The sequence below is a fragment of the Mytilus galloprovincialis genome, chromosome 12 (assembly GCF_965363235.1).
Source record: "Mytilus galloprovincialis chromosome 12, xbMytGall1.hap1.1, whole genome shotgun sequence".
Taxonomy (NCBI): Eukaryota; Metazoa; Mollusca; class Bivalvia; order Mytilida; family Mytilidae; genus Mytilus; species Mytilus galloprovincialis.
Genome location: NC_134849.1, coordinates 22780334 through 22796424, shown reverse-complemented (window position 1 = coordinate 22796424; position 16091 = coordinate 22780334). Strand labels below are relative to the sequence as shown.

General features: G+C 31.9%; 1 protein-coding gene across 1 annotated transcript in view; it reads left to right on the top strand.

Moving 5' to 3' along the window:
• The window catches only part of LOC143055258 (uncharacterized), a 202300-nt gene extending 187770 nt beyond the window's left edge, over positions 1-14530 (top strand). The window contains exons 8-15 of the mRNA XM_076228388.1: positions 1625-1827; positions 2474-2533; positions 6036-6251; positions 6884-7024; positions 7850-9659; positions 10860-10904; positions 12022-12080; positions 13082-14530. Of these exons, the coding sequence (XP_076084503.1) occupies positions 1625-1827; positions 2474-2533; positions 6036-6251; positions 6884-7024; positions 7850-9659; positions 10860-10904; positions 12022-12080; positions 13082-13207 (2660 nt within the window). The 3' untranslated portion in view covers positions 13208-14530. The remainder of the gene's footprint in view (positions 1-1624; positions 1828-2473; positions 2534-6035; positions 6252-6883; positions 7025-7849; positions 9660-10859; positions 10905-12021; positions 12081-13081) is intronic.
• The last annotated feature ends 1561 nt before the right edge of the window (positions 14531-16091 follow it).

The window sequence follows — 16091 nt, the reverse complement described above, 5'->3', positions numbered from 1 at the left end:
TCTTGCAATTTAAAATCAAAGAGCCAAATTTTGAAAAAAAATCCCATGACCCTGTAAACAAAGCATTATGGGTATTTCTATTTACGCTATACCAACAGTTGTATGCCCGTAAGAAAATTTACGATTTGCTTATTTCAATTTAAGCCCGTAAGAAAACTTACGCCTTGCTTATTTCAATTTACGCCAGGTTTACTGCTTTTTTCTACGCCCGTAAGGACTACAAATTTACGTTTCCTGCTCCCTTACGCCTGGATCAAGACACGTAACTACCACTTACGCCTGGTTTACACCTTATAATTTCGTACGGGTGAACTTTATTTTAATCATTCTCTACCTGGAAAGATCTTGAAGTTAATGTTAATGGCAAAAATCTTTTAAAGGATTCCTAGGTGTTTCAAATTTCACCTTTACCAAGTGTGCATCTTATTTTAAATAACTTGCATTAAATTTTTTTGAAATGTTTGTAAGATTCAGTATGATAAAAACATAGCAAAAAGTAAAGAATTGAAAGGCATGTAGCATAATATTTTCTTCCAAAATAAAACTTGCATGATTGACCAAATATTAACATCATTGTATAAAATAATTCAAAAAGTTTTAGCTTTTCTTAAAAGCTGTGGACTGCTTCGCTCTATCCTAATTTAATGTATTATGTGTGCATGTGGTATTTTTAGATAGTTGATTGATATAAAATGGACTTACTTTAAGAGTGTGCCTTATGAGTGTGACTCGCTGGAGGGGTGGCAGAGGTGTGCCTAGATTAGTAGAAGTTATAAATACAGATAATGCTTTTCCTTTTTTGAAAACGTATAGGAACATTGTTTAGCAAAGCAAATCGTGCATATTGCAGATTGACAAAGCAAATAAACGTGTATTAATAATTGATATTTCAATATTGAATTTCAGTTTGAAATATATGCATAATGAAACGAACATGAATTAATGAAAGTTGATCGGAACTGATATACACATAGTTAATTTTCCGGCTTTTAATGACTTATCCTGAATGAGAAAAGTCTGTAATTTTTTATCTCATTTAAACCAATGGCTGTTGCTGATTCTTAGCCACATCATAAAGTAACCAAGCAGTGATCAGTAATTATTTCAAGATGGTGTATATGTCTACTGAAACTAATTGCTCTGCACCATGATGCAAAGCAATAATGTTAGAATGGGAGATAACTCCAAGTTTTATTATTGATGAGTTTATTTACAAACACTGATTTAATTCCTCTGCTGGTGAAGGTTTTTTTACAACCTCTTGGTTGATGCCAATGCTTGTGGAGGTTTCAGTACTTCTGCTTTAACATGGTTTATCATTGATATGGTCATGATTATAAGTTAACTGTTTAAAGATCTTAGAATTTATTGAAACACTTAAGCATTTTCTATCTCATGAATAAATTACCTCAGCTAAGTATTAGGCAAAACCTGTCAAAATTTTGGGTTCTCAATACTCTTTAACTTTGTACTTTATTTGGACTATTCAACTTTATCTGATTGTCACTTTTGAGTCTTTTGAAGACAAAGAGTAGCGAGGGTCTAGCGTATGCAATTTAAAACCTCATATTTATGATGACTTTAATTTATCCTATAAGTTAGTTTTTATTAAATTTATTTCCAGTTAAAGAAGCTGTAAAACTAAACAGAGATTTAATGTACACAAATGAACATCAGAAATGTATCATAGAACAACATAAAAGGGAGATTACTCTACTCAATAGTCAGATTCTGGATACAAAGGTCAAGGTTGAATCTAAACCATTAGATTACAGTAGAATTGAGCAAGAACAAGAATTATCAAATCTAAAACAGCAATTAGAAAATGTAAGAAATTATAAAGTAATCATTTTATTATTGCAGTATAACACATACAAATGAAAAAAAGAAATAAGCTTCTAAATACACATGTTTCGACTGCATGAAATAAAAGATATCGATAGGCATAGAAGATACATCAAAATGCCATTAACCCAATGACCAAAAAAAATGTACTTTCCCACAATACTTACTGTTACTTTTTAATTGTTTAACCTGTAATACAAGTCATGGAAGGAACACTTTACAATTCGGACTTCAATATAACTTGAACAGTCTGTGGTTAACATTTTATAAAATGTCTTTATATTTGTCAACCTGCTTAGAACTATACAGCAAGAAACAACATTATGAGTTTCGGTTTTCAGTTTTTCAGACAATTCCAAACCCTACCCCCATCCACCATCCCAAAATTTTGGTAAAAAGAATTGAAAATAGGACAGGTCAAGTGATTTTATTATCAACAGTTTACATTTGAAACAAAGTTCCAAAATATGATTATTTCATTTTAATCAACTACCCTATAGGTTTCTGTTCACAATGAAAGTAAAAAGGCATATTGAAAATGTCAATGATCTAACATATTTTCAACGTTTATTTCATCACACAATTTCTTTTCTTTATATATATGTAGAAATAAACTTTATTATTTTAGGAGAGAAAAGATCACATAGAGACAGAACAGGAACTTAATAAGTCCACTGCTAATTATAAGGTACTATAGAGATTTATTACCCTCCCTGCCTTCATTGTCTCATATGATTATTAGCTACATCATAGCTTCAACTTTAGTTTGATCATAGAGGCCTCGGTGGCCCAATGGTCTACTGTAATCACTAGCTAGTCAACACTGAGGTTGTGAGTTAGAAGCCTGCTCGTGCGGGTGCATTGACTCCAATCTTAATTGACTTGGATTGTCAGTTTTACTTTTGACGCTTGTGGTTTTCTCTGGGCACTTCAGCTTCTTCCACCAATAAAAACTTAATGCAACGAAATAGCCCAAAAGCTGTGCTTAAAAGTGGTGTTAAAAACACATTTAATCATATCAAATTATATTAATCTATGGAGTAGAGACCTAGACAACTGAAATGTATTATGGTATTCCAGATAAATGTGCAGTCTGCATGTTTCCAGTCAGTGTCTCAATCCATTCCTCTATCCCTTAATCTTGTTGAAGTACTTAATTACGCTGAAGTTGTCTTCACACCAATTTGAAGCTAAATATTTAAAAATATATGCCAAATTGTACAAGATTTTAAGGTTCAATAAATATGTAAATAAAATACCAATAGTTTAAGGTAACACAATTCTAAAAGGCATATCTTCCGATTTCCAAACTTTTTGGCACACTTGTACTTTGAAATGAGTTACATCGGTGTGCATTATAAATAAGAATGTATTGCAAAAATAAAGTGGCAAAACTCTGTTGGTATTAGAACATATATAGATAAATCATGCAGGTGTTTAAATATGAAAGAAACAGATTATTAAAAAAGTATACAATGAGCAGAAGAATTGCCGCAAAACAATAAAGCAATCTGTGAATGTCAAATAACCTTTACATATTGCATTAAATCTATCTGCACTCTGAATCAAGGTAAAGTTAACGTTAAAAGTGTCACATAGTTACCAAAAATATTTAATCACTTTGTGATTACAGAACCTGCTGCATTGACAGCGTATGTATGAACGTTGTTAGATAACACCAGTAAAGATAACTTGTGATGTAGTGTCATTCGGTATGGTGTTACTTTAAGCTTGGTATGGTGACCCTTTGACATATTTTATCGTTTCTAGCTAAGTTTATATTAATAGAAGAGGAAAAAATGAGCCAACAACATTATTGAACTTAAGTTAATTCCTAACTTAATTTTAATTTGTCAACAGTAATTTTAGCAGAAATATCACGAGACAATATGGTACTTTATTCCTATTTCATATTGGAAAACAATGAGGCAGTTCAAACAGGAAGTTTATTATTTAATCAGGGAGGATAATCAATACTTAGTACAAAAGATGTCATTCTCAATACAATCATTTCTCAGTACTTGCTGGAGATGGGTTTTATTGTTCATGGTCGTTGTTAATTAGAAAGTCTTTAGACTACGCTAGATGATTGAATTGAATGGAAATGTTATTGTTTTGAATATTAATTCCAGTTTCTGTGACAATTATCATTCACAATGTTAAAGTTAGGCACAATATTAATGTTACTTACTCAAAGGCCCCCTGGAATGGTGGAAGTCCTATAGTGATTAGTCTGTCTGTCTGTCCACTCTATATCTATAGAGAACTGTTATAATTTCAACACCATGTCCTATGAAAAAAATCATGTCTCTAAATCTTGAGAACTGTCATGATTTCAAAGTTTATATACTTGACACATATATTAACCAATACCAGAGGGTGTGTCATATTATGTATGAACAACTTCCAAGGTCAAGGTAAAAGTGAGAAACTTGGGTTGTCAGTTAACTTGTCACATGTTATTCACAGCGGGCCCACAGTTAATTTTGTTTTCAGAGAAATGTTTTAGTTGTCATTGATCTACATGTAGGAGCAAATATTTATTTTATACTTTGAATTTTTATGTATGCACTTTGAAAAAAAGTGGTCTGAATTCCACAAAAAATAAAGCATTCTATCTGGGAACCCCCAAAAAAATAATCTTTAATTCCTGAGTCCTAAAAAGGTTAAATCCGGAATTCCTATAAAAAATAAAGGCAAAATCCAAATTAAAATTTGTAATCCCTAAATGTATATGACTTGAAATAGGTTCTTTTTCGCTGTTCTTAAAATAGATGGCATTTGTCAGATGCTTGAAAATAAAGTCAATTATCCTTACTCATTTAAGAGATAACTTATTGTTTATTAGCAAGTCTTCTTGTTTTAAAATATTTTCATACAACCTGGCAGTGCCATAACTATTTTTATACCCCATGCAACGAAGTTGCAGAGGGTATAATGTTTTTGAGCCGTCCGTCCGTCCATCCGTCAGTCCGTCCGTCAGTCCGGTTTCTTGTCATCGCAACTCCTCTCAAACCACACAACAGAATTTTACGAAACCTTTTCAGATATTAAGGACATACTATACAGTTGTGCATATCGACGGGAAATTGAGATTAAATTTTTTTTCTAGGAGTTACGCCCCTTTGAACTTATTTACTTTAATGTACTACTGCAACAGTTTGTCATCGCAACTCCTCTCAAACCACACAACAGAATTTCACGAAACCTTTTCAGATAATAAGGACAGACTATGTAGTTGTGCATATCGACGGGAAATTGAGATTAAATTTTTTTTCTAGGAGTTACGCCCCTTTGAACTTATTTACTTTAATATTGTATGACATATTTGTTATCAAGGTGTATCAAGCTTAAAAGCATTGTGTTGCATTTCATTATATATATATATATACTTTGATCTTTGTTTTCTTTGATATCAACAATAGATATTACAATGTACATTTTTGTATAAGGATTGTTATTATATATATAGAATGGCTTTACCATTTTGGTTTATCTTATTGTCTTACATAAAAAAGCAAGATTTCGGCAAGCTGTTTCAGGTGGCAATTGTGATTAGGTCAGCTTATGTAGAACCACTAGTGGTAGGTAAATGATGTTTGATATGCCGTTGTATAAGCATTGACACATCTCAATTTCTTTTAAGATTGTTTAGCCCTGCCTCCTCAGTCATGGTGTATTTATTGACTTTGAATGTTTCGCATAGTTTACATGTTAAATGCATCATTCCTTGTTTCGCGTAAAGACTTGTTTTATTTCTGTAAATTTTGTGTTAGGTTGCTGTCTTATTGACTATGACCATGCTTGTAGTAATTTAACCCTTTCCTCCATGGATTTTTTTTTTTACATGCTTGATTTGCTAAGGATTTTTTCAATGAAAAATAATCATCAGGTTTAAAGTATTAATGCATTGCAAAAACAAAATTTTCATCAATGAAATTCCAGTCAGATGTTCTCATGAATATCCTTTTTATATTAGATACATTTTTTTTAAAGTCTGATGAAGTTTTATCCTAGGTAATACGTTTCAACTGAGGCACTACACAGGCGTCGAAAGGCTTCATTATGGAGTAAAGGGGGTGGCGTCAAAAGGTGTCATTATGGAGGAAAGTGTTAAGTGTAGATAAGTTATATTAATTGCTGTAGACTTAATTGTTATCTTTAATTAATTTATCTAGATTTTTTTGCAGGAAACTTTAATAAAACTGCAAGATTCTCACAAGCTGATAGAGCGCCATCTACAAAATGCTGAGGCTCATCAAAGGGAAAACAAGTCATTGTCAATTGAACTACAGACTTGTAAAGAAAGATTAAAGAGGCTTGAGATTGCATTGGATTCTCTGCACAAAGAACTAGATATACAAAAAACAGTACACAGTGATTCTATTAAAAAATGGCAGAAAGAGGTACAGACATTAATCTCTTTAGTTAATGCTATATGTAGTTTTAATCTTGTATACTGTAAATTCTAAAATCATAGTGAGGTTTTTATCAATGGGAATAATAAGACTACTTTAGTATTGCAATGATAATAACTTGTATTCTGATATTAAATACCTGTATTTCAATCTGTATGTAACTTCTCCTATAATCAGGATGAATAAATTGGTATTTTTGTTTAATCTTTAAATATCGCAATCATTAATGCACCAATTATTTATGAATTTACACAGTAGTTCTTTATTTCTTTATACCTTACAAAGGAAAGGAGTAAAGTTTTACCTAGCACTCTGTCTTACCCTGCATATTTGTCCATCTGTCCTGTAAATAAAATTTTCATAGCATTAAAGTTAATTCAGGATCTACAAATCGTAGCTTGATTACTGAAATTTAGTATCAACCTTCCAATAAGTATGAGCTTGCTTTTCAGTGTGATGCATACATTGTCACATCCATTGCTACTTAAATATCTGTTTACCAAATACTTACACTGACTGATATACATACAGGATACAGTTTTTTTTTTGGCATTTCAATTTAATCATGTACAATTATGTAAATCTTCACAATTAGACAACATATGAGAAAAATTTTGAAGGAAGAAGACTTGAAATCAAGAATTACCAAGCTGTCAGAAGAACTGGAGACAGAGAAATCAGACAAGACTGAGTTAGAGCAGCTAAATACAACATGGTCAGAACAGAACTTAAGACTGTCAGAGGAATTAAATGCAGCAAAGGTGACTAGTGGTTGATTTAAAACAATAGATAATTTAGAATTCATATGCTAAATGTAGATGTCTTTGCAAGTTGTTTATTTCAATATGATAATATGTTTTTTTGGCTGGACTTATGTTTCCTGCCTCCAACATAAATTTCTCCCTTCATGACAATATTGTTGCTTTCTACTTACAATTCACTTTAATTTTTGCAAAATAAATGAAAAATTCCCTTTTACAGTGACGAACAACCAGCTTATAATGAAGTTTTCTTCGTATTCTTAAGGCATCAAAACTGTTTCTGACTAGTTAAATACATGTTTTAACCAATACACATTGATTAATTGTTATTTGATTTGGTAATGGTTAAAAGCAACAAAAATATACTTACTAACAAATCTTATATTGTTTATACTGATGAATACTTTCTCTACAAGCTTTTGTAAAAATATCTGTATGTTTCAAAGAAATAATATGGAACATAATGTCTCAGCAAATGAAATGCTCTTGGTACAGTGATATCAAGGGTATCCAGAGAGAACCACCAATCTTGGACAGGATAACTGGCTAGTCAATTAAGATACGATTTCAATACACCTTGCCATGAGCAAGGTTCAGGCAGGCTTAGATGAACCTCTTAGACCACTTATCCACTGGAATTGTATGTACATAGTTTTGATAATTTTATAATAGATTGCATAAAAATGTTGATATTAGCATTTAACAGTTATGTATACTTTTCTTCCTTGTAAGCTAAAAATTAGTGCTGTTTTCTATGCATTGCATATTGATCTACATGTAATTGGTTTACTTTACATGTTAGCATGGTTTTGTTTTATATTACAGGCCATATTGGAGGTTCCCAAGGAAGATGGAGAGTACCAGACAGATCTATGTATGTTAAACATGAAGGATTCTCAATGTCAGATACAACCAGAGTTTTCTGACTTTGGTAACCAGACAGAACAGCCAAGACGTTACCATATCTCCTCACAGACAGATCCTCCACAATGTTCTGATTTCTCCTCTCAGACTTACGCCCCAGCTCTTGCAGTTTCTGCAACACAAACACGAGAACCATCATTGATTAACAGGTCAGCTCAAACTGAGGCTGAAGAAGAGGATCTTTGTCTTGAAATAAAAAAAGGATTTATTTTTGCAAAAACACTACCAGAATTACAAATTTACAAAGAAAGGGAGATAACTCTGGTTAAAAAATCAGATTCAGTCGATCAAAGGGAAATTTGTCCTGTAGTTACTAAAACCATGACACCTCTGAATGGAATGGAGGAAGATTTGTCCGCTGGCAATGCGATGGATGAAAAAGTCTGTGAGGAAAGTAATTATCTTTCTTCCACTATTCCAGAAAACCATAAATCAGATGAAAAAGTCAGTGCTAAAAGTACTAATCATTACTCCATAATTCCAAAACCTCAGCAATCTGATTCATCATATAGTCATAATAATCAATTGAATAATCTGTCACTCAGCTCAGATAGGATAGAAACACAGCAATCAAATACATTATATAGCCATAATATTCCACTGAAAAATAAGTCACTCAGCCAAGATAGGACAGGAACAGGGGGTAAATCATATTTTCAAACAGAGTATTTGGTGTCATCTAAAAATAATAAGCCGGTAGAAATGCCACAGGAAAATGAGTTTGGTGAGAAGGGAGATAATCAAGGTATTAAAAGTATGTCTAGGGCATTCTCTGTTAACAAAGATTTTTTAAAACTGTATGAAATGGAGAAAGACAATGCAATTGAACCAGGGAAAAGTTTAGGTAAAGAGGAGGAAAGAAAGAATTATAAAGAAACAAGCACAGATGGTACTGCCTCTAATAATGTTCAAGAGAAAGAAGAAGTGAGGACTATTTCAGGATCAACAAATGTATCAATAGATGAGAGCGATGAGGATGATTTTGTAGTTGAAAAAGGGAAAGAAAAAACAATGCAGGATCAAAATATTACATATGGGAATAGAACTGAGAAGAAGGATAGAGAATGTTCTGTTATAAACTCAATTAAAGACCGAAATACAGTCATTGAAGAAAATAGATCATTGATAGAAACACCAAAGAAAATGAGTTTATACGAAAGTCATGTAGATGGATATTTAAGTAAAATAAATTCGGGTAACTTACAAAATACAGTGGGAGTCAAAATGGTAAAACCTAGAGACAACCAGGATGTCCCAAAGTCTCTAAAATATGTGGAGTATTTGCAACCTACTGAAAAAAATTGTACTAATATTGGCAGATTTAGAGTTGAAACAGAAAGTCCAAAGGTCAAGAGTTCAAGTCCAAGTAGTAAGGGATTTTTGTCACTTGTTAAAAGAAGATCAAACTTTTACAAAGAGAATTTAGGCCTCAATATGAACAATAGTGCCAAAAATCCTCTAGATTTCCAAGAATCTGATGAAAATCCTGTTAAAAAATCTTCATCAGCTGATAATCAAGTATCAAGTCTTACAGAGCCCATTGCTGGATGCTCTCTTGGTCCATCTGCCAGAGACAATCAGAAAGATGTAAATAAAGCAGGGTGTAGTGACACCAACATGACGGATGTATCAAAACTCAGCCCATACAGTCGGTATAAAGCTTTGCTGAAACCTAAAATGGAAAAAATAAGTTCTCTGAAAATAAAGCCAGGTTAGTTTGAAGTTGAAATCTTATATATATTATCAAGTCAGGTTATCTAAATAACAACACAATATGAAAACTTCAAGCAGACACACTCAAATAAAACACAAAAAAAACATTTTTTTATTGCAAACTGTAAACTTATTTTCGTGTTTGGTCCCCACCAGCTGACTTCTCAATGATTAGTTTCTGTGATTTTCTTATTTCCTTTATTTATTTATTTAAGGGAGGAGATGATTCATATTTCCTTTTTTATGCCCAACTAAATAAAGGCAACAGTAGTATACCGCTGTTCAAACTCATAAATCCATGGACAAAAAACAAAATCGGGGTAACAAACTAAAACCGAGGGAAATGCATTAAATATAAGAGGAGAACAACGACACAACACTAAAATGTAACACACACAGAAACGGACCAAGCATCAGACAAAATCCCACAAATATAACATCAAAACCAAATACATGAATTTGGGATAAACAAGTATCGTGACACGTCTTATCGCAATGTGAAATTACACTCAAAAACACTAAGACGCATTTTGTTTTCGGTTTGTATGTCTGTTTGATTTGTTCCCACTTCAGGTTAAAGTTTTTGGTTAATCTAATTTTTTATGACGTTTAATCAACTTGAAACTTAGTTTACCATTATGTTCCCTAATTGATATGAATTTTCTAATTGTAATGCCAAATTAGTGTTTTTACCCCAATTTCATGGTACACTGAGCACAGAAAATGATAGTGCAGATGGGGCATTCATGCACTATTGACATATTCTTGTTTTTAACACGCAAATCAGTTGGTTTACAGTTGTCTAAATTCAGTTTATGAAAAGTCCCTTCTTCCTTGACTCACTGCGTAAGTCCTGAATCGGTTAATGAACCTACAAACTAACCATAATTTATTTTTTTTATTTTAGCTAAAAGTTTGATTGTTTACTGTTTGCTTAATGTATTAAATATAGCATGTATATCAGAAATCAAGTATGGATTATGATCTCAAATTGGGAAATCATTGCATGTACTTATTATTATTGCAATTTTGGAAGAATTCACAAAAAAAATGAGATTGATTTCTTCATATTTTATATACAAAATATATGTATCAGATATCTGAATGACAATTCTCACATCATCAATACTGTATGGAATAACATAAATGATTATGTAAAAAGATTTCAAACATTTTTAGATTTGTTTTTATATTATAGAAGGCAGTAATGTCAGCAGTGCAAAGAAAAGAGGAATTTTAAAAGGTTAGTGACAGAAAAGTTGTCAAATTACTACATTAACTTTAGATTTAGACAGCAAATCTATTTGTAAAGGATAGATCATATGAATATAAATACTTCCATACAGTGAAACATTAACCGATAGCCAAAGACTATAAACAACCAAAAGACATCTTGGGTCATTATACAATTTTCAACAATATATAGGGGTCTGAACAAATAGTCAGCTTAGCTTGTGGTTAATTTGGTCCAAACCAAAATGTTGTAAGAAATTGTGAAGATCAATTATATTAGCTTCATTTCCCCAATATTGGTTATTATCAAAGTATTCTGATAATTTATAAGATTCATTACGCAGTAGATCTGAGGAAACAATTATCGTCCTTTCATTTTCATTGTCTACAAATATAGTCCCTAGTATGGACAGTGTATAAAATGCAAATTTCTTTCATACATTTTCCAAATTAATTACTTTATATTGTATGCAAGAAATATTCAGTGAGGGACTGAAATTACAAGTTCAAAACATTTGGATGCTGAATCTTTATGCAAAGTAGTGATTTGGTCCAGGTTAAAAGGGTAAAAAACTATTAAGTCTGAAGCTGTAAGACTGAAATTAAGACCCCCTTAACATAGAATTTTCAATAAATAGCTATAGCAACACATTCTTATAGCATGCATACCTGCCAACTGTCACTATTTGTGGGGTTTTTCCCCTAAGGAGGCTCCCATATGAAAATTTTGTAAGAGCAATTTTGTACACAATTTTAAAGAAAATAATTAATTTTACAATTGCTATGAGCTTGTTAAGCATAAAGAAGCCAAAAAACAACATTAAAATATATTTGAAGGCCCCCTTGAAGGTTTTGTAAAATTATAAAAACCATCTTGCACGTAAAACCCCCATGGGCATTTTCAAAAATTGGCAGGTATGAGCATGGTTGTCAAAAATTACCACCAACTCAAACACAAATTTATCAACAAATATATTTACATGTATCCTGCAGAAAGGCCCCTTAGTCCATTGATTAAAAATATATACACTTAGACAGAAGTCTATATATATTAGCCCACTACAAATAGGGACTTAATTATTTTCTAGATTTATCTCCCTTTAAACATACAATTTCCATATTTTCAGAGTCTCCATCAAAAGAGAAGAAAAATGTAACATTCTCAGAGGACATGGTCCAAGTAAAGGTATAATTACTTTTTATTGCATTATGGGGAAATTATGACTTTGTGATTGGTTTAATGCTGTCACATGGTGGATCCGAAGGGTGTCATGATCATATATAACTTATAGTAAAATATCCAATATCTATTTCATGAATTTATAACTAAAAAATATTGAGTCTTTGAGTTGATCTTCTTTTACTTCAAGGTTAAAGTCTAGATTTACTGTTTGCAATTTAGCTACACTGATATGCTGTGTTTAAAGAAATTTCTCACTTAATTAATCTAGAATAGAAATTAGCAACTGATAAATGTGTCAGAGACAGCTACCTGACTAAAAAACAGCTGAAGTTTACCCATTGGTCTTCAACATAGCTAGAAAATCCTGCACTCAGAGGCAAGATGCAGGTAGCCCCTGAAAAACATCAGTTTGCTGGTGTTAATCTTGACTTTCACACAGGTGCTCTTTAATCCATAATAACAGTGGAAAGTAATGAAAAGTATGGTGTCTTAGTTTTCAATATGTAGTATATTCATGTACACTTCAGTATTGATTTTTGACATTTTCTTTATTTGACCCAAGATAAAAACATCAATTTCCTGTCATTTTTATTTTACATTTCATCAATAGATATTTAAAGAAGTGGTATGATTGCTGATGAGACAACTCTCCATACAAGTCACAGTTTGTAAAAAGTAATCAATTATAGGTCAAGATACGACCTTCAACACAGAGCCTTGGTTCACATTGAAAACAGCAATCTATAAACGGCCTAAAAATGGCAAGTGTAAAACTTTTCTTACCAGAAAAAAAACAATGGTCTAATCTATGTAAAAAACGAGAGATGAGCAACACTAATGAACCATATTAACAAACAACAAACACAAAATACAGCTTATTAAGTCTGGTAACCAATACATGCTTATTGTTGCTTTTGTTTTAATTCCAGCATCTTACCCCTGAGTTTAATATGTCTGGAGATCAGTGCCATTATTGCTTATTGGTGTTTTTGTTTTAATTTCAGCATCTTACCCCTGAGTTTAATATGTCTGGAGACCAGTGCCTTTATTCAGATGATGACGAGGACACCATTGAACTGATTTCTTCACAGGAAGACTGTTCAGAGGAAAAAAGACCAAGATTGTCGTAATTAAGACATGAAAAATATTTTTATTTGCAGTTGTTGGAAAATTAACCTTTTAACAAGAATGTCAAAGACAGTCATACCAATGTTTGACAGTTGAGAAAACAAACTTGTTTGCTATTTGAAAAAGTTTATTTTGTATTTGACAAAGACTTTTTCTTGTGTTATTCAAATATTGATTAAGAATTTGCTCATTTTGAGCAGTTTTATTGTTTGTCTCCACAAAGAAAGTTCTGATTATGCCACTGGACTTTATCAGTTTATATGTTCCTCAAGTCTCCGCCTCATTTCCTTGTGTTGTGGTCCACTGATCAGTTTTATCTTGATTTCAAAGACTTCAAGTAAAAAGTTCAGTTATTAGTTATAAACTGGTGAAATTACAGTCTATTCCTGTCAAAACTACAAGTACAAGAGCATTTTTCAGTCAAGGAAACAATTTTGGTGGATTATTTTTATAAATAAACATACAGATTCAGAAACATAATGTTTACACTTAAGCAGAAACTTAAACATAAAGAATTTTTTGAGTCCCAACACAACAGAATGCTCATATAGCATTTTTTTGGATTGAGTGAATATCAATATAAGCTATATTTTATGATCACTTTGTTTCAAAATGGCTCAAACCAAGTACAATCATTTTGTTGTAGATGTTTCTATTTCTCTGCAATTTACTTTCCTCTTATCCCTCTTCCATATTTTGATGATAAAAGGGTCAATGTTTTGGAGAGAGGACTTGTAAAGATATTCCATCTGATTTCAATTTATAAAAGGAAAAATCTTAAATGGGTCAATGTTTTGGAGAGTGGGCCTGTAAAGATATTCAGTCATGTCAATTTTGGTTTACAAAGACGGCTTTTAAAATGTACGATATTGAATCTAGTCATCAGGATATATTCTATGTTCGATTAGAACATTTAGACTACTGTAAACCAACTTATTTTCGTAGATACTTTATTTCGCGTTTTACCCTTTCAAGATCACATCGCGGTTATTTAATTTCTCGATTTTCCGATTGACCTGATGAAGTTTAATAAGGACAGATCCAAGTTAAACATATTTGTGGAGATTTATATTCGCGTTATTTTTTTTCACTCGCGAAAGTCGCAAAAATAAATTGCTTGCGAAAATAAGTTGGTTTACAGTATATATAGGTCGTTCTTGTCATGTGAGTGAGGGTGAGTGCACAAAGTTAGTAAGCTTGATTATTTATTATTATTTTAATTGTTAAAACGGTTTGTTATCCATAAATTAGTTTCATTTTTTCTGTTAAATGTATTGTTGATTTAATTGTTGGCAATTTGTCTGAAATAAAATATATTAAAGTTATTGTTGTTTTATTGCTTGAGATTCCCATATTTCTAATAATTAATTATGAACTTAAATTTCATGATTCCTGAAGTTTCTATTGAAAAAAATTATGAAGAAGATAGAAATGAGTTGTGACAAAACGAAGGGATGTGTGAATGTCAGTGAATTGAAATAAGTACGACAGACACACATTTTGCTGGCATGAGACTCATCAGATGATGAATACTTAAATCAAAATTGTTGAAAGGCTTAATCAACTACCATATATGGCAAAGTTTGATAAAAGTTACAGAAATGAATGGTCCAAATTTGGTAAGCCCATCTGTTATATATTATAAAGAAAAACATGAAATGTACTGTGCAAAAAAATTATTGGAATACAGAAAAATCAGAAAAAGTCACATAACATAAAAATCTAGATTTGTTTTCCTCAATGCAAAAAAACAAGATGATCTGATTGCCTGTTTTCAACTAATTGAATGTTTTCATATATAACACAATATATTTATAGTGCTTAGTCCACATTCACTGCAGAAATTGCAATTCCTGAAGAACAGACAAAAATTAGCTTTAAGTACATTTTAGAATTTAATCATGATTATTGCAGATCTTAGTGTGTCTACAATTAAAGCAAGTTTGTAACTTGTTATATATTTTTTTTATATGTGTTTAATTTTCAATAATAGTTTAAAGGGATAACAGGTTTAGAAAAATATATTTATTGCACAACACAGGCACCACACTTCCACTAACACCCATTTCCTCTGAAAACAACAGACATATGAACAACATTTTGTTTAGGTAAACTGACGAATTTATGCACTCACAAAATATGGCAGGGTTAATAGATATAGGAAGATGTGGTATGAGTGCCAATGAGACAACTCTCCATCCAATTCACAATTTATAAAAGTAAACCTTTATAGGTCAAGGTACGGCCTTAAACACGGAGCTTTGGCTCAAACCGAACATCAAGCTATAAAGGGCCCCATCGTGGGTATCCGGTCGTTCCGGCCCCAAACCGATCCGGCCCAAAGTCTATCCGGCTCCATGCTAAATGATAAGGAATAAACTATATAGATAAAGGCAACAGTAGTATACAGCAGTTCAAAACTCGTAAATATATGGACAAAAAACAAGATCGGGGTAACGAACTAAAACTGAGGGAAACGCATTAAATATAAGAGGAGAACAACGACACAACATAAAAATGTAACACACACAGAGCGGACTAAGCATTAGACAGAATCCGATGAGAATAACAAATATAACATCAAAACCAAATACATGAATTTGGGATAGAAAAGTACCGTGACACGTCTTATAGTAATGTGAAAACAAACGACACAGCAGAAACACAACGTTAAAATGTTACACCTACAGAAACGAACTATAATATAACAATATAGACATTAAATCAATATAAATGGAATTTGTAAAAAAAAAAGTATCAATGATGGATGACAACAGGTCAGTAAAATATGCATATATTGGAGTAACAGTAAGATGAAAGATTTATTTTTAAAGTAACACCATACGAAAATGGTTGTGATTGTGTCTGTTTGTATAGCAGCTTCAG